This window comes from Mizuhopecten yessoensis, unplaced genomic scaffold (genome assembly GCF_002113885.1).
Source record: "Mizuhopecten yessoensis strain PY_sf001 unplaced genomic scaffold, ASM211388v2 scaffold9299, whole genome shotgun sequence".
In the NCBI taxonomy this organism is placed as follows: domain Eukaryota; kingdom Metazoa; phylum Mollusca; class Bivalvia; order Pectinida; family Pectinidae; genus Mizuhopecten; species Mizuhopecten yessoensis.
Window position 1 is genome coordinate 185,069 of NW_018407978.1, and position 27,760 is coordinate 212,828.

General features: G+C 37.7%; 2 protein-coding genes across 2 annotated transcripts in view; both read left to right on the plus strand.

Moving 5' to 3' along the window:
• The window catches only part of LOC110457684 (peroxisomal sarcosine oxidase-like), an 18,439-nt gene extending 8,859 nt beyond the window's left edge, over positions 1 to 9,580 (plus strand). Inside the window, exons 3-7 of the mRNA XM_021509045.1 lie at positions 620 to 833; positions 1,205 to 1,387; positions 3,052 to 3,198; positions 6,718 to 6,793; positions 8,229 to 9,580. Of these exons, the coding sequence (XP_021364720.1) occupies positions 620 to 833; positions 1,205 to 1,387; positions 3,052 to 3,198; positions 6,718 to 6,793; positions 8,229 to 8,353 (745 nt within the window). The 3' untranslated portion in view covers positions 8,354 to 9,580. The remainder of the gene's footprint in view (positions 1 to 619; positions 834 to 1,204; positions 1,388 to 3,051; positions 3,199 to 6,717; positions 6,794 to 8,228) is intronic.
• Positions 9,581 to 10,280: 700 nt separating this feature from the next.
• On the plus strand, positions 10,281 to 22,660 carry LOC110457683 (peroxisomal sarcosine oxidase-like). Its single transcript, XM_021509044.1, has 8 exons — positions 10,281 to 10,431; positions 13,562 to 13,713; positions 14,504 to 14,717; positions 15,088 to 15,270; positions 16,186 to 16,332; positions 17,383 to 17,532; positions 18,692 to 18,767; positions 20,201 to 22,660. Exons 1-8 carry the CDS (start codon positions 10,330 to 10,332, stop codon positions 20,320 to 20,322), a joined length of 1,146 nt encoding a protein of 381 aa, XP_021364719.1. The 5' UTR covers positions 10,281 to 10,329; the 3' UTR covers positions 20,323 to 22,660.
• Positions 22,661 to 27,760: the final 5,100 nt, after the last annotated feature.

The window sequence follows — 27,760 nt, forward strand, 5'->3', positions numbered from 1 at the left end:
TATAGACAGAAAGATAATTATATAAGTTTATAGATGTTGCTAGAATATAGAAACATACGTTAACATCAAGTTTATATGTTTAAACACAAAACCGTATAAATTGTTAAGGCATTCCTCAATTTACACCAACCACGATTGTTATCGCACAGCGTCCGTCCATCGTGCGCACAGATGTGCGCAAGCAATGATCGTCCAGCTTTTTATCGTTCGCCCATCGTGCACACACCGTTTACACACCGTGCACACATCGTGCGCACACCGCACATCGTGTAACGTTGTGCGATCCCACAACTGTAAGTTGGTTGGGCTAACCATTTCATCTTTAATTGGTAGAATCGGATAACTAGTTACTAATTGCAAGGGCATTTTAGAAGCTGTTTATTGTGCTGGTAAGTCATGTTTTAAATGTCAAGTAATAACATGGTTGTACTGTTACGTTATAAAATCACTGAAAAGATGCAGGTCATTTCATGTTCTTTGTTACTCGCGGAAAATGTCAATGTAAAATTGTACAAACATAGCACACCTCTAAACGGATCTCGTCTTAAGAAGGTAAAGAAACAGGGTCTTCCGAATAACATGGAACTTAAGGCAGGAGAATGTTACATATCTAATAAAGAAAAACAGGACTTCTAGTGTTGGGAAAGGCCGGAGACGAACTAATTGATGGAACTGTTCAGGCACTTCGGAAACACTCCGTGCCGTTCACAACACTAAACGGAAAGGCTATGCGGTTGAAGTATCCAATGTTGGCATATTCCGATGATGTGTCGGGCGTGGATGATCACAGTGGGGGTGTTCTATTCGCCGATAAAGCTTTGGCGGCTTTTCAGGTAAATTATTTCCCCTGAAACATGTATTACAAGGTTCCCTCCTCCCTTTCACTCTCCACAAGGAGTCCCCTCCTTCAAATTGACTCGAAAGAAAGAAGACATTGTCCTAGTTGTGCCAAGAGCTTTGCCTTATTGTTTCCTAACATGATTAAAAGCAATTATTTTCGCATGTTTTGTTTTCATTATTGCTAAATGATGTTTTTGAACTTAGGAGAAAAGATATTTTATTGTTTAACTGATAATATTTAGCTTTGAATACCTCAGTTAAATCAAGTAAAGAGTTGTAAATTGGATAATATACATGTGATGAAAACATAAAAACAGTGTACGATTGCCAACATTGAAATCAGATAGTGGATTATCCTTTCAAGGGTGAGTTTATGAAGCACGGAGGCGTCCTGCGTGATAAAGAATCTTTGGTGGACGTATTCCCGGGAGACATCGTGACAGTCAAGACAAACAAGGGCAGTTACAGAGGCCGGAACCTAGTCTTGGCTGTCGGGCCCTGGGCCACGAAAATACTTCCTCCCCTCGGCATACATTTACCGCTCAAGGTAAGAAGGACACAATGTTAGTAAACGCTCTGTAAGGGCCCAATAATCGGATTGACGTGAGCAACACACATATATATATAAGGGTTAGAAGGTTGAGACAAACTTATTAATATTCGATAAATATATTTATGGTTGGGCATTCGTACGTACATTTGTATGTACTTACAGAAAGACTAAAGGGGCAAGCTTTGCATACAGAAAAACACCGATGCATACAGACTATCAGCCTCAGGTTTTTCAATTTCTTTTTTCTTTTTGATTAGTAATTACTGACATAAAAGTTCGCACTTCTAAGCCTCACGTTTAGACCAATAGATAGATACTACTCAAGCATTAGGCTGATCAGCATAAGTTTGTATATTTTCTATATATATTACTAGGAAGAGCTTTCGATACGATGATACATACAGTCATGTTTGTTAACATAACCCGAATAGGAACATATGTACATTGATAAAGTTGTTAAGAAGTGATCGAGGTCAAAATAACCTGGTTTGTAAAACCATATTTAAATGTACTCTACGGCTATGGAATACCATGAAAAGCTACACGTGATCTGATCATGGAATTATTGATGATAATTATAAGACTATCATGGTATATGTGCTGAGCTTGGAATGCCTTGTTTTGTATCAGATGGATGCAGTTTTTAAAATGAAGCATGTACAATAGACGGACCTTGGAATAACATGGTTGGTATAAGGACCTTTAAACATTCTGTATCGATGTCTTACAAACCTCAAGGAACACTACTTGAAAAATCGACACAACTAAAATATTCAATTAGCCGCTAGCTCGCTGTGAAGACGTACTAGCCGCTAGCTCGCCGTGAGGACGTAGGCGGTGGGCGTTTAATAAGACATTAAACAGTAAGATAGCATATACATATACCAAGCAATGGACATTTATAACATAAACACTTGCACGTCAAAAACTTTTCTGTACTCTGCCAAAAATACAGAACACCTATTCAAAAACGTACCAGTCCCAGAGATTCCCCTTCATCGAGATCAACCCGCTCGCTCAGAAAATACCGGAGATAACCCCCGGAAATCTGCGTCCAGAGGTGGGACAACTATTATTTCCCTGCAGGATATCTCTCAAGTGTGACACCCGGAAACCAATGTCATACTCGTTATTTCCAAACAACATATTTACATACCACAAATACAGGCATGAAACACACCTAAAATAATAAAACCCCACAAACTCCCCGCATTTACTACATGCGACCTACATAACATATACATTGGACTACAAACAAATATATATACCCTGTGCTAACATCCCTATCAACAGTTTAGTGTGAAACGCGCGTCCCGAGTGAGCGACTAGAAATTAACCTATACTATAAGTTATAGTATAGCTCAATCAATATACTATTGATGTATAGATAGTATACTATAGGTTAGGTTCTCGACTAGAAATGAACCTATACTCATTTGTCCTGTGGACACGTGACACCACTCGCCGCTCGTGCCCCAACTAGCAACGAGTGCCACACGAGACAAATGATCCCCGCTTTTACTCTGAAACGCGGGGATATTTGATTATATCTCAAATCCTAGACAGAAATTATCAGTGTTTATAAAAATAGTGCGCAACAGTTCAACTCTCTACGTAACGATTTATATAAACGAATGTTATTTTACTGTAATTTCTAGGTACTCCGTATCAGTGTGTTTTACTGGAAAGAGAAGATTGCAGGAACGTATGGCGCTGATGAATTCCCAACTTTTCTGGGGGGTTACGCCAGTGGGAACTTTGACGTGTATGGCCTGCCTAGCCTAGAATACCCGGGCTTGTATAAGGTAGATACGTATAGGCTGTTCTCATGTTTGTATGAGTATTGTGATAAGTATTAAAATTGATTACAGTTCGAGCTAAGAATGCCAAGGTATGTATAAACAAAACGACCTCAGAATGCCATAGTTTGATAAGGTAGGTACACAAAGGCGGTTTTTTCCCAGTTGCTGATATTGAGCGTAGACCTAGGAATCAGCTAGACCAAGCTTGTAATCACCTGTATTCGTTAGTTATATAATCATGCTGAGAATGAATACGCTGTTCTGTACGGGGAATACTAGGTCTGGTGTAACGTTCTGCTTGTAAGCGGTAGATGTTACTGATGTTGACACCCCTGCAGAATCGGTAGTTTCCCTTTGTCTATAGAAGTTATATTATAGGGCTGCAACGATGTATCGTATCGGATCGCGATAATTCCTGGTGTATCGTATCGCAATACACTAACAGCACTTACACTGTAGATTATCAGTAACTTGTTATCAAACTCTAAATAAGTGAACATGTATTTTTTTAATCCTTCAGTAAAAGATGTGTTCCAATATTAGAAAGTATACAAAATGTGATTTATATAGTATTTACTATTAAAGTCTATGAAATACAATCCTGCACTCAGTCATTATGTAGTTAACCTCTTTAGCAGATATCTATTCATAATACATCTCGTATCGTAATTATCGTACACCATACTCATCGTATCGTGAGGTATGTGTATCGTTGCAGCCCTAAGTGAAAATAATCAAGAAAACAAACAAGCAGTATTTTGTATAACCCAGCAGAGAGTGTACATGTGCAATATGTTTACCTAGGTCAAGTTATGTGCATTGGTATGAACAAACTTCCAGGATAACAGGCTAACTTCTGTGGTATCTACGTTACAGTTGGTAGAACATTGCATGTAATATTTAACATTTAATATGGGGGACATCAAACACTTTTCCTTGTTCTTAGATAAGAGACAATCGTTTTTATAGGGGAAGGATAAAAGTCCAGTATTCTCATTAGACATTCCTATTCCAAATTCGTTATTTACCTCTAGTGAAAATTTGATCGGTCGCGACACATTGTTCATTATACAATGTCACATTCGCTTTAATATTGAATCAATGGAAGGGTGCTTCCCAACGCCCTAGAAACGGGTGACAGTGTGTGTGACAGTATACATTTGTTTCATGGCTATTTTGGGGAACAGTCAAACTATCATCCCGAGGTAGGGGGAAGCCCTGGGGAACTGTTTGCCCGAGGCCGCCAGACCGAGGGCAACCAGTTCCACAGGGCATCCTACTACCGAGTGATGGGTGTTTTGACTGTTCCCCAAATAGCATCGAAACAATTGTTTTATTACCAAATATATTTAGTATTTGTATTAAACCTATTTGCCATTGCTTTGTCTGCGTAACAACACTGAGTCGCAGTCACCGAAACGATTGAACGGGGCTCTCGAGGGGGGATTTCTGCGCCTCGAATTTGCACCGGGTAACATTTCGCTCGGCCCTGGAAAATAGTTTTGACTGTTTTACCCCCACAGCCGAAATTGCACAAAAAACAGAAACAGCAAAAATTGACTAATTATTATTTGTATAGACTATTGAGTAATAATGCAAAATAGTGACCGCGCAAACAAGATGTGCCTGTACATCTCACCGGTGGTTATACGACAACGTAACGTTGATATGAGTTAGTCTCGTTCAACCAGACTATTGGTGTCTACACCGAACAGTGCCTCATTCATGTGGTAGTCAGGATGAAGAATCGGCCGTCTGCTTAGTTAAGTAAAAAAATGTCAAAGTTGCAGATGTTGGTTGATATGCATAAAATGTTCACGGATCATGACTCGAAAAGCACACAGCCTATCGGCAAACGAACATGTACAAAGTAGTTGTGACTGATATGCAGATATGAAGAAGCTGTTCGGTAACCCGATCGTCCATTTCATTAATTAAATTGTTATCTTGCAGCCATGACAGTTTTCAGTGTTTATAACACCAACTTTATTGTTAAAGTTTGAAAAGTTCACCGTTATATTTGTTGATGAAAATACAATATTTGTTACAAATTTGAAATTTTCTAAATTATTTTGACTTTTGGTACAATAAAATAAATACTACATTCATCAGAGTGTGACAGTGCCTAGGGTCACCCCTCGGATAAGTATATATTTGTGATGTTAACAATCAATGTTCACGGGAATAAAAAATTAATGAATTATAACAATTCTTTGAGAAAAACATCACGACGTTGACCCTGACAGACGAGACGACGTTGACAGCACCTGGGTATTGGATAAAATGAAAAAGTTTGTCGCTGAACACTTCCCTCTTCTGGAGCCTCATCCTGTTATCACAAAAACATGTATTTACACTGTAAGTTTGAGCACTTCCCTCTTCTGGATACTTATCCTGGTATCACAGAAACATGTATTTATATTGTAAGTGTGAACATTCTTCTGAAGCCTCATCCTGTTATGACAGAAACATGTGTTTACACTGTAAGTGTGAACATCCGTTTGAAGACTCATCCTGTTATCACAGAAACATGTGTTTACATTATAAGTATATGTAAAGAGAGGTCCGTTTCTAAATTCAACATCATTTCATGCACACAATTCTTCACAAAGAGCTTCACAATTAGACTTTACTTCATTAGTGATTGACTATGGTCGTTTTGAATTCGTAAATGTCACACGTTAACCTCACTGACCTCCGTACATTGTATATACACCATAAGGATGATTAATGACCATACTTTCCCGATTCAAACCTCACGACAAGCCGCATGTTTAGCTTAAAAATATGGGTATTAGACATTTCCCCTCTCATTCTTACTTCACGGCCAGCTTACATTAAGGATCTAAAACTTGATGGATAGTCGTATTATTATATATCACTCCCACTTCACAGACAAAAATATAATTGTATCTGTGATACTGACAACGGTCATTCATGCATGACTTACTTCACTGATAGTCGTATTTATTACTGTTAATTCAGGTGATGCGCATCCCAGCAAGACTTTTCCCTCAAAGATAGTCGTATCTATTCTGTTGCTATAAGTAAAGAGCGCACCTATCTCTCGACTTGCACTTGACAGGTATCAAAATTCCCCTCCATTACCCCACAAATTAAAATTAAAGAAAAAAATACTGATAGTTGGAATACACTAACTACTTCGTTCTGACCTGTATCACACAGAACATCCAGCGCATTGACAATTTCTACTTGGATAATTTGTTAATGATTCTTTCGATGATGATCACACCAAATTCTGTGGGAGGTTTGAATTTGCAATACTTGTGTAACATCAAATTTACAATTTTGAAATCAAAATGAGACAACATTCTAGTAGGGTGTATTTCAAGGTCCCAGGGTAGTCTCTTTATGTTTTGAAAGTAAGGGTATCAGACAAGAAAAAATCAGCGCCAGTTATGACGTATTATTTACTTATTCTACAAGTGTACCCCACAAGAGCAGCTCTACGTAATGTGTGTAAATTAGTCTTGCCATACACACAGCATTGCTTTCTTTAAGAACACTCCGGACCACGACTTTGTACTGGACAGACATCCGGCCAGGCGGAACATAATCATCGGTGCTGGCTTCTCAGGTGGGTTTAGTTTGTATCTACCTGTATTACCTGTACATGTATATGTACATTCGTTTACATTCGTTTATGATTTTTGCGGGCTGATGGTGTTCCTACCTCCCGGGGAACTGTGTGACTCCCTAATTCTGATACGATTAATTGTATTCTGTACAAACTTAAATTTTCAGTTTTACTAGCTATTACTCCAATGTGAAAGCTTCCCTGGTTGATGGGTTGGTAAATTATAACATCTGTTCGTGTCACCTTCAACACAATTTTAACTACACATCATGCAAAAGATCAATTTAACATGGATCTCTGTCATTTAAACAATGACGTTTGTCCGATTTCCTGTAACTTAAATATCTCATGTTCCTTTACGTGCCTTGTATTGTATATTGTAAAGGCTAAGTGGTTGTCTTGTCGTCGTTGACATCCGAAAGAGACATTTTCACTAGTTTACAAATATACGCAAAATTAATCACATCCGTTATATAACCCGATTAGTCATTCCTTTATTTCGAGGACAATACGATATGGGTACCAAATAAAAATCATGCCCTGAGTACATAGTTGTATCACGACGTGAAGAAATCATTCGGTATAATACTGTGTCTGTATGATTGGTTATTTTTTAGTTAATTAATGATTTCGTAAAACTGATGACATCTGTTTATGCAATGCATTCATGAAATTATATACATGTACCATTATGTTATAATGATTTCTATCAGCATCAGCGGTTATAGTTATTCTTTTGAGGCAAAGGTTAACATGAAACCGTTACCACTATTGCAAAATACTTGTTTCGGTCCTTTTCAAAAAAGTATCCCATAAATTCATATGTCATGATGCATTTTATAGAATTAAAATTGTGAAAAATAATGGAAGGGTCGAACTCTGGACCTGCACTTTACAAAGTCTACACTTTCCCGATGATGCAATGCGAACATTATTTTACAGCAATGATATGAGTGTCCAAATTATGTTCCTAAAAACCAAGAATAACCCAGACATAGGAGAATATCTAAGCCAGTAAGTCTATTGACTGCTTCATCTTTATAGAAGGGAGACTACTCCAAATACAAAAGGGAAATAAATCGTTGAGTGGTGCAGGGGTACCTTTGACCTTAAAAACATTATTTGGATCGTGTGATATCGGACTGTAGCCTGGTAAAAGTAGCACAATATTCCCTCACTTATGATAATTATCTTCCTACACCTTTTATCATTGCCAGGTGTTACGCTTTGCTGCTGGATAATAATGTATCAATCTTTATTTCGAGTTTGTCTTACTGATATCTGTATGTCGAGATCTGAATGAATGACCTTTCATCTGACTGAGGTTTGTATGTCGAGATTTGAATGTGTATGTTGGGATTTGAATGAAAGATCACTTGACTAACTGCTGTCTGTATGTCGAGATGTCTATATATCGAGTCCCTTTGTATTACAGGGCATGGTTTCAAGTTGTCTCCAGTTGTAGGGATAGTCCTCGCTGAGCTGGTAATGCGGAAGACACTATTCTACAACCTGTCTCATTTTAGGATCGACCGATTCAACAAGTCATCCAAATTATGAATAATAGAAAATATCAATGTCTATATAACCATCTATAATGACAATTCCTCGGACAAATGGAAACTAATCAAAACTTGCTAGTGATATGTTCAAATCGATATCTGTGTGTTCGAAAATATGTTTGATTTTATAGACCAGTATATAAAATACAAATATGGTATCCTACATATTTGCTATCAATGCATTGAAACATACAATATCACCTTCATGACAAGTATATGATAACCTGGCTATCATAAGACCATATCCATATCCTTACCCGGATCAACCATCTGTCTATAGCAGTCCCTAGGCCGCCGACCCTTCGGATGTTGAGGTCTACGGATGATTCGGAAAAGGATCTCGTAATTGTGTTAGGACAGGCTTGTTATCATTAACCAAATATTAACACGAATAGGTATACTGCATCATAATGTGACACAATTTTATTTTTATTTAAAAACCAAACTGATATTCCGTTTGATATGTTTTACCAGTAAAAGTTAATAATTGACTTTCCTACTTCTCCACAGTAACAAAGACCGACAGAAGATCTTATACAAATCACAATCTTAATGATGAAAGTGATGTAATCAAATTGTAAATGTAATACCAACCTGATGAAATTGATTAATGCGAGTTTTACTGATTGTTTCTCTTATACATGTACCTCAGACCCAGGGAATCAACTGCACTGTTTTCCTAAATGCATCGCATTACCATGTTTATGAACTATTGACTCTTCTATCAATTGAGCGTTATAAAAGATATTCACAGGAATATGCATTTACTTTCTCATTTGGGAAAGACGTCAGGTAAAAGCTGCTACCTTGATGCATGTTCTCAAATTGTTCTTTTTTAAAATATGCATGGTTTACCATATGAAACCGTCACTCTCATACAGTCAAAAGGTACAACAGAACATACCAACAAGTACGCACACATGGGAAACTAATTTTGCAATTTTTGTTAGACAGAATACTTCAAATGATATATATAAATACTTATATAAGTACGTTTTAATGTGTTGGAGGAAGGCCTAGTTACCTCCCTTTACAGTGTCAGTACTGCATGTTTAATACAGTAGGATGGTTTTATAATTACCTCTGTGGATGTATTTATCTACTGATGCATGAGTTTAGATTAAGATATAAGTCAATTTGAATGGAATCATCTAAGTGTAAACGGATAATAGTGAATCAAACCTCAAATATTTATAAATAATTTGTATTTTTATTATAAATATCATGTAAATAAAAGATGACGTGTATGATTATATAAACAAAATCAAATAGACACCGATTTTGGTGAGAAATATAAATAAACACGTATGCAAATGTGAGCGTTTGATATTTTTTCTTTATTTAAGCACATGATTAACATCTAAATATCTCAGTTTTATCAAGTCATTTGATCGGTTCAAATCGAAATCTGTGGGTTCGAAAAGATGTTTGATTTTATAAAACAGTATATAAAATACAAATATGGCATCCTACATATTTGCTATCAATGCATTGAAATATGCAATATCACCTTCTTGACGGATGTATATGATAACATTGTTCATTACACACTGCCACATTCGCTTTAATATTGAATCAATGGAAGGGTGCTTCCCAACGCCCTAGCAACGGACTGTGTTAAAATGTTATATATATATAACTATGAAAATATTGCAACATGAAGAAAGCATGTGTCTGGAGTACTTTCAGTACTTTGATTATAAATATATTTCAGCCAAATCCGATCGTTATTTTCCAGAAGGAGACTCACTTGATATGTTTATATAGTATTTGAAAAAAATGCAATTCACCGTGATGTCCCTCTAAATACAATCCTCAACGCCAAATTGTTCCAACTATCAGAATAAGGTTGACTAGTGCTTATCGAGTACAGGAGTACTCACGCGATACACATGACCTTTAAAATTACTATCACATGTGTTACTTGTAGATGACATATGTTATCGCACGCCTGTAAATAAATCTCCTGTAAACATGGAGGTGTACGACTCGATCGTCGTGGGAGCGGGAATAGAGGGCTCGTCCACAGCATATAACTTGGTCAAGAATGGACAACGCACCTTGTTGCTTGAACAGGTGAGACCTCTGCTCAGCCAAAATAGATAACATGTTATCAGTGTTTTTAGTTTTTAATATGATATCTATTGATAGAAAACAAGTGCACAGTCTGTGAGTCGCTTGATTATAACATGTACCTGCAGAGTGTGCAAGGTGGACGGTATATATACAGTTGTTTACGTAACGATGATACAGCACGATAAACTAGTAACTATTCCGAAACCACTACCGTGTACATAGACTGGCTACCAGCCCCTAAGTTGTTACTACTAGCTAATCTCCCCCTAGTTTAGAACTTTCTGGAATCAGACATCCATGTGAAAAACACTTTCTGAGATAATTCTTTTCTTTTTAATTCGATATTCCGGAGACGGGGCCAGTCTACCGTGTACACCGAGATCCCTCTTGTGTACTCGATATTCTGGAGACGGGGGCCAGTCTACTGTGTACACCGAGATCCCTCTTGAGTACTAGAATGTCGATCAAGGCCGCACTTGTCCGTTACAATTACACCTGGATGGCGCCCGGGTCATGTACTTAACATTCACACAATGTTCAGACACCATAAGTACAATATCCCTTCATATTGCTGAAGTAAGGAAAACCTGGTTTTAGTATAATAACATATATAGAGATCATAAAATTTTGCAACCGGCACAATTTACAAACTACACTCGATTTACAATTGCTTACTTCAGTGTAGGTATCCTAGCTAAGATCCAATAAAATGTAACTACGAGTGTTTACAGATTTATTACACAATTTATTATCCCCATTTTAAGTCTCAAATTAAAAGCACTTTGCTACATTTTTATGTATCTTTATATATGTTGTTAAAAAAGGAAAGCGAGAGAGGAATGATCAGGTAGATTCCCGCATTTCCGACATTTTGATAGTTCTTGCCTTCAATGAGCATATTTTACGACAAAACTAACCATGATTTATATTTTATCGGCAAATACGCTGTTGCTCTATACATTCCACGACGTGGGGTCAAATTTCCAACTAGTTGGTTAGGTATTCTCATCGATTATATCGATAGACAGAAACAAGGAGAAGACTTAATGTTTTAAAGCAGATTTTGAACTAAGCTGCAGACTGATATAGGCATAGCCTTTCATGCCAAATATTTTAATCATGAACAAAGGATATTAAAATTTACTTAGAAACCCCTGAAATATAATTTTCAATCAAATTATATTAGGGTCAACATACTATTGCTTTACAAATAAATGACAACAGAAATTGTAGGTGACGTGAAAAAATCCTCCTAATGTAATTCAAAATTCATCAATTTCCGGTATTTAGCAAACGACATCGTAGGACATGGCTTGACGAGTCCAAAATGCTTACTTCTCCTATTCCTATCGTTAATACAAATCATCACAAAGTTGACCAACTGAAAATAATTTATAATTCTGTCTGCAACATTTATAATGAAATTAAACTATAAATATTTTCTTACATATGATATCATATAACTGATTAGATTTTGAAATTGTGAAGCTTGACACAATTTGACATCAATCTTCAGTATCACTCAAACAAGACAAAGTCCAACACTTCGACGGCTTATACAGAACAAAGTCCGATAAGTTACATGTATAATATAATGGACAAAGTTCAGTCTGGTATTTTATAGATACTAGTACAACACACAGGCCAGTGTTCAAAAACAAAGGGGCAAAGTTAATGTGCCGACATGTTATAACAAACATGACAAAGTGAACGACGTTAGCGGGCATATAGGAAGTGGTCGAACTAAAAAAAAAAAAAAATGTTGTCCGGACATTTTTTGTTCTAAATTAAAGGACCGATTTCATAATGTACATCGTATTTGAATTTATATACTTCGTCATTGCAGTCCCTCTACGGAAACTTAAGCATCTGACCAATGATAATGACAAGTTAGGAGTAATAAATAGGGGATACATTTTATGTTGGGAGAAAAAACAAACAACCAACTGTTATGTTTAGGTATTTAATTTTATTTCAAAAAACTGTATTGGCAATGACAACAAATTATGTTTATATCTGTCCTCTCCTTGAACATGTTTTCCATGCAAATGTCTTGTTATCAAGATGCTTTAGCATATGTAATGTATGAACATGATCACTTCTCAGTTAAATTAACTTCCGCTAAAGTGTATCCGTGACGATACTGATATAGATATGATACAAACAATATGCAGATTACATCAATCATCCATAATTAATCAATTGTTTATCTTAAATTCATCGATGGAAAAAGAAAAGAAAAAGAAAACGATAGAAGTTTGGTTTGGTTTTTATAGTGTAAGAAGGCAGTGTATTTTGGTGTTTTTGCTTCCTCGTTAAAGCGCCGATCTGATGCCGACTTTATATTGCTACCGCACTGATATACCATGCCGAAGCAAAGCATTCCGCACGATCATATTATACTGATCACAGCTCAACCAGCTGTTTTGTTTTCTCCAAATGTTGAACATTAAGCAGCGAATATTAATGACCATTTTGAAAGTATATCACGGCATGGAGACAGAACCATTGCCCTTCTCACCTAGGTGATCATTCAACATTAAAACAAAAAGTGAGTTATTGCCATGCAAGGTGCTAGGAAACAAAAGGTTGATGGATGAGATACATAAATATCCAAAATACTGCAATGGGTGCAAAAGATTTACTTTGGTCGTTTTTATGTCTCCAAGAAGAAGCCAAAAACGCATATCCCAAATTAAAAGGTTGTCACATATGTCGCCTCTTGCGATCACGCCTTGGATAACTGCATGTCGATTCTTTTCTCAATTCCCGACCTTCATGGGTGGCGATCAAAGTGGTAGGATATGTTTTGACGCTATATTTATATTAGATAAAATCATCCGTGGCGGGAAAGGGTAAGTGCATGACATAAATGTGATATACTCGTGGTTGTTTTGTATGGTCCATGTCACAAGCTTTTAAAAAAAATGATGCGGCTTTTAGTAGCACTTAAAGAATGGTGTCATTTTAAGTAACAATCCATTTTTCATGAAATAAGTTATGTTTTATTAAACCGTTATTGATTTCCCCAAATTTGTCAATGCTCATATTGATCCGATAATAGTATGGACGCCTTAACTTACCAAAGACATTCCGTATACCTGTGTAAGTACTTCATTGTATATTTTAGTTCCCCCTGCCCCATTCTCGAGGAAGTTCTCATGGACAAAGTAGAATTACCAGGATGGCTTATGGCGATGCCGATTACTACACAGAGATGATGAAAGAGGCTTACAGATTATGGGAAAAACTAGAAAATGAATCCGGAACGACTATATATACGTAAGTGGAAATCAGACTTACCTTTGGGTAAGAATGTATAGAACAAATCCCAATTATTATGTATAGGTTTCTTATTAGAAACAAAGAGAAAGAGAAAGAACACACAACTGATATCTAAACCAAAATTTAAACTCAGAATCTATAACAAACACTTCCTTAGTGTAAACAATGGAAAATTGAAAGAAATACATGGGAAATACTAGGAAACTATGAGGAGAATTAAACTATGTATGTTGGCAGGGTAAGTGCCTCCTGCTACAAAGATCAGGCCCGCCATGTAATAAGGTCTGGTTTCAATGTTTACAATGTAAGTTGGTTCGGCTATCCAGTTCATCTTTAACTCGTAGAATCGGATAACTAGTCACTTGATGAGAAAGGTGGATGGGGCTTGGGGTTGCTAAGGAAATCCGCCATCTTGGATCCAAGATGGCGCCTTAGCAACAGTGTTTACAATGTAAGTTGGTTCAGCTAACCAGTTCATCTTGGATCCAAGATGGTGGATTTCCTTAGCAACCCCCAGCCCCATGCACCCGTTCTCATCAGTCACTAACTGCAGGGGCATTTAACATGCTGTTTATTGTGCTGGTAAGTCATATTTTAAATGTCAAGTAATTAAATGGTCGTACTGTTACGTTATAAAACCACTGAAAAGATGCAGGTCGATTCATGTTCTTTGTTACTGGCGGAAAATGTCAGTGTAAAATTGTACAAACATAGCACACCTTTAAACGGATCTCGTCTTAAGAAGGTAAAGAAACAGTGTATTCCGAATGTTATATATCTATAACAGAAAAACAGGACTTCTAGCGGTGGGAAAAGCCGGAGACGAACTAATTGATGGAACTGTTCAGGCACTTCGGAAACACTCCGTGCCGTTCACAACACTGGACGGAAAGGCCCTGCGGTTGAAGTATCCGATGTTGGTCTATTCCGATGATATATCGGGCGTGGAAGATCACAGTGGGGGTGTTCTATTTGCCGATAAAGCTTTGGCGGCTTTTCAGGTAAATTATTTCCCCTGAAACACGTATTTCAAGGTACCCTCTTCCCTTTCACCCTCCACAAGGAGTCCCCTCCTTCACATTGACTCGCAAGAAAGAAGACACTGTCCTAGTTGTTCCAAGAACTTTGCCTTATTGTTTCCTAACATGATTAAAAGCAATTATTTTCACATATTTCGTTTTCAGTATTGCTAAATGATGTTTTTGAACTTAAGAGAAAGATATTTTATTGTTTAACTAATAATATTCAGTTTTGAATACCTCGATTACATCAAGTAAAGAGTTGTAAATTGGATAATGTACCAGTTATGACAAGATAAAAACAGTGTACGATTGCCAACATTTAAACCAGATATTGGATTATCCTTTCCAGGGTGAGTTTATTAAGCACGGAGGCGTCCTGCGTGATAACGAATCTTTGGTGGACGTATTCCCGGGAGACATCGTGACAGTCAAGACAAACAAGGGCAGTTATAGAGGCCGGAACCTAGTCTTGACTGTCGGGCCCTGGGCAACGAAAATACTTCCTCCCCTCGGCATACATTTACCGCTCAAGGTAAGAAGGACACAATGTTAGTAAACGCTCTGTAAGGGCCCAATAATCTGATTGATGTGAGCAACACTCATATATATATATAGGGGTTAGAAGGTTAAGACAGACTTATTAATATTAGATAAATATATTTATGGTTGGTCATTCATACGTACATTTGTATGTACTTACATAAAGACTAACGGGACAAGCTTTGCATACAGAAAAACACCGAGGCATACAGTCCACAGCCTCAGGTTTTTCAATTTCCTTTTTCCTTTTGATTAGTAATTACTGACATAAAAGTTCGCACTTCTAAGCCTCACGTTTAGACCAATAGATAAATACTACTCACTCGTAAGGCTGATCAGCATACGTTTGTATGTTTTCTGTATATAACTAGGAAGAGCTTTCGATACGATGATTCATACAAGCACGTTTGTTTACAGAACCCGAATAGGAACGATCGAGGTTAAAATTACCTGGTTTGTAAAAACAGATATTTACTCTACGACTATGGAATACCATGAAAAGCTACACGTGCCCTGATCTTGGAATTATTGATGATAATTATAAGACTATCGTGTATATGTGCTGAACTTGGAATACCTTGCTTTGTATCAGATTTATGCAGTTTTTGAAATGGACTGGACCAGGCTTGAAGTATTAAAATGAAGCATGTAAAATATATGTTAGTCATAAAAATAGACGGACCTTGGTATAACATGGTTTGTATAAGGACCTTTAACCATTCTGTATCAGCGTGTTACCTTTCCATAGTATTATCGATGTCTTACAAACCTCAAGGAAATACACATACATATGGTTTATCTCAAATCCTAGGTAGAACTTATCAGTGTTTAATAAAATAGTGCGTAACAGTTCAACTATCTATGTAACGATTTATATAAACGAATGTTATGTTACTGTACTTTCTAGGTGCTACGTATCAGTGTGTTTTACTGGAAAGAGAATATTGCAGGAACGTATGGCGCTGATAAATTCCCAATTTTTCTGTGGGATAACGCCAGTGGGAACTTTGATGTGTATGGCCTGCCTAGCCTAGAATACCCGGGTTTGTATAAGGTAAATACGTATAGGCTTAGCTCATGTTTGTATGAGTAATCTTATAAACATTACGAGTTTGGAATACCAAACTTAGTATAAAACTTGAATACAATTCGAGCTAAGAATGCCAAGGTATGTATACACAAAACGACCTCAGAATACCATAGTTTGATAAGGTACATATACAGTGTATACACAAAGGCGGGTTTTCCAAGTAAATGATATCAAGCGTGGAATCCATGGTTTACAAAAGGTAGACCAAGCTTGTAATCACCTGTATTTGTTAGTTATATAATCATGCTGAGAATGAATACGCTGTTCTGCACGGGGGAATACTAGGTCTGGTGTAACGTTCTGCTTGTAAGCGCTAGATTTTACGGATGGTGACCCCCTGCAGAATCGGGAGTTTCCTTTTGTCTATAGAAGTGATATAATAGGGTTGCAACGATGTATCGTATCGTATCGAGATACTTTCTGGTGTATCGTATCGCGATACTTTCTGGTGTATCGTATCGCAATAGACTAAAAGTACTTAAATTATCAGTAACTTTTTATCAAACTCTAAAAAGGAGTACATTCGATGAATAGGAAATGGGGGTTCTGCATAAAATCCGTTCCTCCCTCTATATTTATAGTAATTCCCTCCCTGACGGGATGGATCAGTGAGGGACATGTGAGGGATGAGGGACTAGGTTATTTTTAGGCCGGTGTGGGGTTTACAGGTGCTGTACCTCCTGCGGCGGCGGCGGCGGCGGCGGCGGCGGATACGCATGAGTAATTTGCGGATAGCTGTACCTCCTGAAGGGGCGGCGGCGAAATAACAACGGGGGCAGTCAACCATATCCGTAAATCACTCATGCGTTTCCGCCGCCGCCGCAGGAGGTACAGTTATCCGCAAATCACTCATGCGTATCCGCCGCCGCCGCCGCCGCCGCCGCCGCCGCCGCCGCCGAAGGAAGTACAGTACTGGAAAAACCCACACCGGCCAAAAAATAACCTAGTCCCTCATCCTCCGCTGGTCCCTCACTGATGTTGTAGAAATTGTTAGCGAATTCATTTTACTTCTAGTTGTGCTTACACGCCGGACCAGAAATTGACCCTGACAGACGAGACGACGTTGACAGCACCTGGGTATTGGATAATATGAAAAAGTTTGTCGCTGAACACTTCCCTCTTCTGGAGCCTCATCCTGTTATCACAGAAACATGTATTTACACTGTAAGTTTGAGCACTTTCCTTCTTCTGGATGCTCATCCTGTTATCACAGAAACTTGTATTTACACTGAAGTTTGAGCACTTCCCTCTTATGTATCCTCATCCTGTTATCACAGAAACATGGGTTTACACTGTAAGTGTGAACATTCTTCTTAAGCCTCATCCTGTTATCACAGAAAAATGTGTTTACATTGTAAGTATATGTAAAGGGAGGTCCATTTCTGAAGTCAACATCATTTCATGCACACAATTCTTCACAATGATCTTCACAATTAGACTTTACTTCATTAGTGATTGACAATGGTCGTTTTGAATTCGTAAATGTTCACACATTAACCTCACTGACCTCTGTATATACACCATAAGGATGATTAATGACCATACTTTCCCGATTCAAACCTCACGACAAGCAGCATGTTTACCTTAAAGTTATGGGTATTAGACAGTTTCCTCCTCATTCTTACTTCAAGGCCAGCTTACATTAAGGATCTAAAACTTAATGGAAAGTCGTATTATTACATTTCACTCCCATTTCAGAGAAAAAACTATAATTGTATCTTTGATACTGGCAACGGTCATTCATGCATGACTTATTTCACTGATAGTCGTATTTATTGCTTTTAATTCAGGTGATGCGCATCCCAGCAAGACTTTTCCCTCAAAGATTGTCGTATCTATTATGTTGCTATAAGTAATGAGCGCACCCCGCTCTCGACTTGCACTTAACAGGTATCAAAATTCCCCTCCATTACCCCACAAATTAAAGAAAACAATATTAATAGTTGGAATACACTAACTACTTCGTTTTGACATGTATCACACAGAACATCCAGCGCATTGACAATTTCTACCTGGATAATTTGTTAATGATTCGTTCGATGATGATGACACCAAATTCTGTGGGAGGTTTGAATTTGCAATACGTTTGTGCAACATCACATTTACAATTTGGAAATCAAAATGAGACAACATTCTAGTAAGGTTTCTTTCAAGGTCCCAATGTAGTCTCTTTAAATTTTGAAAGTAAGGGTTTCACACAGGAAACAATCAGCGCCAGTTATGACGTATTATTTACTTATTCTACAAGTGTACCCCACAAGAGCAGCTCTACGTATTGTGTGTAAATGAGTCTTGCCATACATACAACATTGCTTTCTTGAAGAACACTCCGGACCACGACTTTGTACTGGACAGACATCCGGCCTGGAGGAACATAATCATCGGTGCTGGCTTCTCAGGTGGGTTTAATTTGTAGCTACCTGTATTACTTGTACATGAATAGGTACAGCCGTTTATTATTTTTTCAAGCGGATGGTGTTCCTACCTCCCGGGGAAGTGTTTGTCTCTCTAATTCTGATATGATAAGTTGTATTCTGTACAAACTTAAATTTTCAGTTTTACTAACTATTCCTCCAGTGTGAAAGCTTCTCTGGTTGATGGGTGGGTGAAGTACACATCATGCAAAAGTTCAATTTAACATGGATCTCTGTCATTTGAACAATGACGTTTGTCCGATTACCCGTGTCTTTAATATCTCATGTTCCTTTACGTGCCTTGTATTTTATATTGTAAAAGGTAAGCAGTTGTCTTGTCGTCGTTGACATCCTAAAGAGACATTTTCATTAATTTACAAAAATTACGCAAAATTAAGCACATCCGTAAAATAACCCCATTTTTATTCATTTATGTTAAGGACTATACGATATGGGTACCAAATAAAAAACATGCCTGGGTATACAGTTGTATCAAGACCTGAAGAAATCATTCGGTATAATACTGTCTGTACGATTGGTTATTATTTAGCTAATTAATGATTTCGTAAAATTGATGACATCTGTTTATGCAGTGCATTCTTGAAATTATATGCATGTATCATTTAGTTGTTATGATTTCTATCAGCATCGGCGGTTTTAGTTATTCTTTTGAAGCAAATGCTACCATCAAACCGTTACCACTATTGCAAAATACTTGTTTCGGTCCTTTTCAAAAAAGTAGCCCATTGATTCATATGTCATCATGGTTTTTATAGAATTAAAATTGTTCGAAATTTAAATGTTTGAAAATAGATTGGAAACAGAAAACAGAAAAACAAGCCTACACGATGTTGCAATGCGCAAATTATTTTACAGCAATGATATGAATGTCCAAATTATGGGCCTAAAAGCCAAAGAATAACCCTGACATAGGAGTATATCTAAGCCAGTAAATCTATTGACGCCTTCATCTTTATAGAAGGGAGACTACTCCAAATATAAAAGAGAAATAAATCTTTGAGTGGAACCCTTCTTTGCGATGTTTACTGATGCAGTGGACCGTTGACTTTAAGAGATTTGAGAACACTATTTGTAGTGTGTGATATCGGACTGTAGCCTAGTAGAAGTAACACAATATTCCCTTACTTATATAATTGTCTTCCTACACATTTTATCCTTGCCAGGTGTTACGCTTTGCTGCTGGATAATAATATATCAATCTTTATTTCGAGTTTGTCTTACTGATATCTGTATGTCGATATTTGAATGAGTCGATATTTGAATGAATGACCTTTCATCTGACTGATGTTTGTATGTCGAGATTTGAATGTGTATATCGGGCTTTGAATGAAAGATCAATTGACTTACTGCTGTCTGTATGTCGAGATGTCTATGAATCGAGTCCCTTTGTATTACAGGGCATGGTTTCAAGCTATCTCCAGTTGTAGGGAAAGTCCTCGCTGAGCTGGTCATGCGGAAGACACCATCCTACAACCTGTCTCATTTTAGGATCGACCGATTCAACAAGTCATCCAAATGATGAATAAAAGAAAAAAATCAATGTCTATATAATCATCTATAATGACAAAAACGAACAATTCATCGTACAATCATATCAATATGGAACATGATTAAATGAAAACTAATCAAAACTTGCTAGTGATATGTTCAAATCGACATCTGTGTGTTCGAAAATATGTTTGACAGTATATGAATTACAAATATGGCATCCTACATATTTGCTATCAATGCATTGAAACATACAATATCACCTTCATGACAAGTATATGATAACATGGCTATCATAAGACCATATCCATATCCTAACCCGGATCAACCATCTGTCCATATCAGTCCCTAGGCCGCCGACCCTTCGGATGTTGAGGTCCACGGATGATTCGGTGAAGGATATCGTTATTGAGTTAGGACAGCCTTGTTGTCATACATTTGTACATGCATGCTAGACATAAAAAATATGTCAGCACAACATTAAAATCATAAGCAATAACACAAATCGATTGTAATTGTGGATTTATCGTACTGAATTGGAAGTAAAATGGAAATGACAGGTACATGGCGGACACGGCGCTTGCAGGGCGTATATTTGGCGGTCAGGGATATGGCTTATGCGCAGCAAACAGTATCGCAGTATCGTATAACATTTATTATTCCAGATATGTATCAACATGTAAACATTTCATATAGTATTCAAGATTCTGTATAAAAAATGCATATATAACAAATTATTCAAGACAGTGATTTGAAATTTCAAAACACAAGTTATTACACCTCCGTCGAGTGACTTTTATAATAATTTCATTAGCCTATAGAACATTGAATAAAGTGTCACTTGCTAGAAACGAAAAATGGTTGACTGTGCTATTTGACCGTGTCAGATGCTGCCTACATGAATAAGAAATATCTTAACAACGTCTTTTTATACGAGTATAATATGAGACAATAAGCAGAGGACAACCGAAGACAAACTGAACAGAGTCTGAATGGAGTACAAATATACCTCACAAGTAGAAACTCACATGTTCGTACAAAACAGACGAAGTTGTATAAAAATATTATTTTTTCGCTTTACACGTTTTAAGGATCAACCTTCATTTTGACGGCGTATACGGAAGTATGAGTGCAGTTGGTAACGAACATTTGTTGACTCCGCGATCGATCCAGGTAGCATTATCGGTAAATCTATTGATGTACATGTTTGAAAATAAATGTAAGTCATAGACGGGTTATTGTAAATGTTTACATGCCTATAGCTTGTAATAATTAGAGGAAAATATATGCGGGAAACATTTAATACTAGCCAATAAAACAAAACAATAGTTTAACATATGTCAGGTAGTTATAAAGGATTCAAATATTGAAATGTCATTGTGGCTACACTAATGGTGTATGCACCCATCAAACACATCAACACGAATAAGTATACTGCATCATAGTGTGACACAATTTTGTTTTATTTAGAAACCAAACTGATATTCCGTTTGATATGTTTTACCAGTAAAAGTTAATAATTGACTTCCCTCAAAGTAACAAAGACCGACAGAAGATCTTATACCAATCACAATCTGAATGATGAAAGAGATGTAATCAAATTGTAAATGTAATACCAACCATAATGAAATTTATCAATACGAGTTTTACTGATTGTTTCTCTAATACATGTACCTCAGACCCAGCGAATCATCTGCATTGTTTTCCTATATGCATCGCATTACCATGTTTATGAACTATTGTCCACTCTCCTATCAATTAAGCGTTATAAAAGATATTTATACGAAATTACGTTTGTTTTCTCATTGACATAAGACGTCAGGTAAAAGCTGCTACCTTGGTGCATGTTCTCAAATTGTTCTTTTTAGCAGTTTTGGGAAGCAGAAAAATATGCACGGTTTACCATATGAAATCCACACTCTCATACAGTCAAAAGGTACAACAGAACATACCAACAAGTACGCACACATGGGAAACTAAATTTTTGTTAGAAAGATTTCTTCAAAGGATATATATATATATGTACTTGAATTTGAGAAACAAATATTTGCCTTTTCTTCATGCATCTATTCTGATATGTGTTTATAAATTGGCTATTTCTTCAAAGTTTTGTATACGTTTTTTAAATGTGTTGGAGGAAGGCCTAGTTATCTCCCTTTACAGTGTCAATACTGCATGTTCAATACAGTAGGATGTTTTTATAATTACCTCTGTTTATGTATTTATCTACTGATGAATGAGTTAAGATTAAAATAATAGCCAATTTGAATGGAATCATATATGTGTAGACGGATAAAAGTGAATCAAACCTCAATTATTTATAAATAATTTGTATTTATATTGTAAATATAATGTAAATAAAAGATGGCGTGCATGATTATATGAACAAAATCAAATAAACATCGATTTTGTTGAGAAATATAAATAAACCCGTATGCAAATGTGAGCGTTTGACTTTTTTTTGCTTTATTTAAGCACATGATTAAAATCTAAATATCACAGTTTAAATCAAGTCATTTTAGACATTTAAATGAGTATGTCAGATTTCGCTTTAATTTCGCATAATATCATATCTTTCTTTAAAATAAAATGTAATATTCCTACGGTATTTATTCATGCACTTGCTCTATTCTGATAATTCTGTCCGGCTAGGATAAAAATAATGATAATGCTCAAATAAGTAAGTATATATTCTCACCCAATTAACATATCATAAAATACCTTAAAGAGATCATCATTAATGTTTTAACGCTTGTCGTTATTGAATGTAACTATATTATTAATACAGATTAAACTTTGAAGTCAAAATCACGGTAATTGATAGTAAACGTAGTGACAATTTAGGACTTTCTAACATTGGGAACTCTCACCTCGATTTTTGATTTCTGACTCTGGCCACTCTCACCTCGATCTTAACTTACTGATATTGAACACTGTCACCTCTATTATTAATTTCTGACACTGTACACTATCAGCTCGATCCTAACTGTCGGACACAGGGCACTCCAACTTCGATTATTAATTACAGACACTGGGCACTCTCACCTCGATTATATTACTTTCTGACACTGGGCACTCTCACCTCGATTATTACTTTCAGACACTGCGCACTTCCAACTTGATAATTACTGTCTGACACTGGCAACTCTCACTTCGATTACAACTTTCTGTCACCGGCCACTCTCACCTCGATTATTACTTTCTGACACTAGACACTATCAGCTTGATTATAACTTTCGGTCACTGGACTGGGCACTCTTACTTCGATTATTACTTACAGACACTGGGCACTCTCACCTCGATTATTACTTTCTGGCACTGGGCACCCTCACCTCGATCATAACTTTCGGACACTGGGCACTGTCTCCTTGATATTTACTTTCTGACACTTGGCACTCTAACCTCGATAATTACTTTCTGACACTGGGCACTCTCACCCCGATTATTACTTTCTGACACTGGGCACTCTCAACCCGATTATCACTTTCTGACTTTGGACACTGTCACCTCGATCATTACTTTCTGACACTGGACACTCCTACCTCGATCATAGCTTTCTGATATTGAACATTGTCCCCTTGATAAATACTTTTTGACACTTGGCACTCTCACCTCGAATATTACTTTCCTACACTGGCAACTCTCACCTCGATTATAATTTTCTGACACTGGCCACTCTCACCTCGATTATTACTTTCTGACATTGGCCACTCTCACCTCGAATATTACTTTCTGACACTGGCCAACCTCAGCTCGATTATTACTTTCTGACACTGGCCACTCTCACATCGATTATAATTTTCTGACACTTGCCACTCTCACCTCGATTATTACTTTCTGACACTGGACACTGTCAACTCGTTTAGGACTTTCTGACACTGGACACTCTCACCTCGATTATTACTTTCTGACAATGGGCACTGTCACCTCGATCAAAACTTACGGACACTGGGGACTCTCACCTCTATTATCACTTTCTTACATTGTGCACTTTCACCTCGATCATAACTTTCTGACTTTTGGTACTGTCACCTCGATCATTATTTTCTGACTTTTGGCACTGTCACCTCGATCATTATTTTCTGACACTGGGCACTGTCACCTCGATTATTTCTTTTTGACACTGGACATTATCACCTCGATTAGAACTTTCTGACACTGGGCTCTCTTACTTCGATTATTACTTACAGACACTGGGCACTCTCATCTTCCAACTTGATAATTACTGTCTGACACTGGCCAACCTCAGCGCGATTATGACTTTCTGACACTGGCCAGTCTCACCTCGATTATTGCTTTCTGACACTAGGCATTACTTTCTGGCACTGGACACTGTCACCTCGATTATTTCTTTTTGACACTGGACATTCTCACCTCGATTATTGCTTTCTGACACTAGGCACTCTCATCTCGATCATATCTTTCTGGCACTCGGTTCTTTCACATCGATTAATACTTTCTGACACTAGGCACTCTCATCTCGATCATATCTTTCTGGCACTCGGTTCTTTCACATCGATTAATACTTTCTGACACTGGACTCTCTCCCCTCGATCATAACTTTCTGACTTTTGGCACTGTCCCCTCGATCATTATTTTCTGGCTTTTGGCACTGTCAGCTCGATCATTATTTTCTGCCACTGGCCACTTTCACCTCCATTATTACTTTTTGGCACTGGCCACTCTTACCTCGATTATAACTTTCTGACATCGAACAGTGTCCCCTTGATATTTACTTTTTGACACTTTACAATCTCACCTCGAATATTCTTTTCTGACATTGGCCACTCTCAACTCGATTATAACTTCACCTCGAATATTACTGTCTGACACTGGCCAACCTCAGCTCGATTATTTCTTTTTGACACTGGACATTATCACCTCGATTAGAACTTTCTGACACTGGACTCTCTCCCCTCGATCATAACTTTCTGACATCGAACAGTGTCCCCTTGATATTTACTTTTTGACACTGGCCACTCTCACATCTATTATAACTTTCTGACACTTTGCACTCTCACCGCGAATATTACTTTCTGACACTGGGCTCTCTCACCTCGATCATTATTTTCTGCCTTTTGGCACTGTCACCGATCATAACTTTCTGACACTTGCTACTCTCACCTCGAATATTACTGTCTGACACTGGCCAACCTCAGCGCGATTATGACTTTCTGACACTGGCCACTCTCACCCCGATTATTACTTTCTGACAACGGGCACTGTCCCCTCGATCAAAACTTACGGACACTGGGGACTCTCACCTCTATTATCTCTTTCTGCCACTGGCCACTTTCACCTCCATTATTACTTTTTGGCACTGGCCACTCTTACCTCGATTATAACTTTCTGACATCGAACAGTGTCCCCTTGATATTTACTTTTTGACACTTTACAATCTCACCTCGAATATTCTTTTCTGACATTGGCCACTTTCTCCTCGATTACTTTTTTCTGAAACTGGATACTATCACCTCGACCATACCTTTCTGATATTGAACACTGTCACCTCTATTATTACTTTCTGACACTGGGCACTGTCACCTCGATCATTTCTTTCTGACACTGGGCACTCTCATCTCGATCATATCTTTCTGGCACTCGGTTCTTTCACATCGATTAATACTTTCTGACACTGGGCTCCCTCACCGCAATCAAAATATTCGGACATTGGGCACTGTCACCTTGATAATTACTTTCTGACACTGGGTACTGTCACATTAATAGTTACTTAGTGACACTGTGTTCTCTCACCTCAATTATTACATTCTGCCAACTGGTACTCACACCTCGATTATTACTTTCTGACACTGGTCACTCTCACCTCGATTATAACTTTCTGACACTGGCCACTCTCACCTCGATTATTACTTTCTGACACTGGTCACTCTCACCTCGATTATAACTTTCTGACACTGGTCACTCTCACCTCGATTATAACTTTCTGACACTGGCCACTCTCACCTCGATTATTACTTTCTGACACTGGTCACTCTCACCTCGATTATAACTTTCTGACACTGGTCACTCTCACCTCGATTATAACTTTCTGACACTGGCCATTATCACCTCGACCATACCTTACTGATATTGAACACTGTCACCTCTATTATCACTTTCTGACACTAAACACTCTCACCTTGATAATTACTTTCTGACACTGAGCACTCTCACCTTGATCATTACTTTCTGACTTTGGGCACTGTCACCTTGATCTTTACTTTCTGACATTGGGCACTCTCACTTCGATCATTACTTTCTGACACTGGGCACTCTCATCTCGAAAATATCTTTCTGACACTCGGTACTCTCACATCGATTATTACTTTCTGACACTGGGCTCCCTCACCTCAATCCTAACATTCGGACATTGGGCACTGTCACATTGATAATTAATTCCTGACACTGTGTACTCTCACCTCAATTGTAACATTCTGACACTGGGTACTCTCACCTCGATTATTACTTTCTGACAATAGCCACTCTCGTCTCGATTATCACTTTCTGACACTGGACACTCTCACCTCGATTATTACTTTCTGACAATGGGCACTGTCACCTCGATCAAAACTTACGGACACTGGGGACTCTCACCTCTATTATCACTTTCTTACATTGTGCACTGTCACCTCGATCATTATTTTCTGATCTTTGGCACTGTCACCTCGATCATTATTTTCTGACACTGGCCACTCTCACCTCGATTATTACTTTCTGACACTGGTCACTCTCACCTCGATTATAACTTTCTGACACTGGGCACTGTCACCTCGATAAAAATTTACGGACACTGGGCACTCTCACCTCTATTATCACTTTCTGACATTGGGCACTCTCACCTCGATTATTACTTTCTGACAATAGCCACTCTCGTCTCGATTATCACTTTCTGACACTGGACTCTCTCACCTCGATTATTACTTTCTGACAATAGCCACTCTCGTCTCGATTATCACTTTCTGACACTGGACACTCTCACCTCGATTATTATTTTCTGACATTGAACACTGTCCCCTTGATAATTACTTTCTGACATTGGACACTCTCACCTCCATTATTACTTTTTGACACTGGCCACTCTTACCTCGATTATAACTTTCTGACACTGGCCATTATCACCTCGACCATACCTTACTGATATTGAACACTGTCACCTCTATTATCACTTTCTGACACTAAACACTCTCACCTTGATAATTACTTTCTGACACTGGCCACTCTCACCCCGATAATTAGTTTCTGACACTGGACTCTCTCACCTCGATTATTACTTTCTGACAATGGGCACTGTCACCTCGATCAAAACTTACGGACACTGGGGACTCTCACCTCTATTATCACTTTCTTACATTGTGCACTGTCACCTAGATCATTATTTTCTGATCTTTGGCACTGTCACCGATCATAACTTTCTGACATTGAACAGTGTCCCCTTGATATTTACTTTTTGACACTTTGCACTCTCACCT

Coding starts and splice junctions, on each gene's coding strand:
- LOC110457683 (XM_021509044.1), top strand. CDS start 10,330: ATGGAGGTGTACGACTCGATCGTCGTGGGAGCGGGAATAGAGGGCTCG. Junction 10,432..13,561: donor GCACCTTGTTGCTTGAACAG/GTGAGACCTCTG, acceptor TGTATATTTTAG/TTCCCCCTGCCCCATTCTCG. Junction 18,768..20,200: donor CATCGGTGCTGGCTTCTCAG/GTGGGTTTAATT, acceptor TTTGTATTACAG/GGCATGGTTTCAAGCTATCT.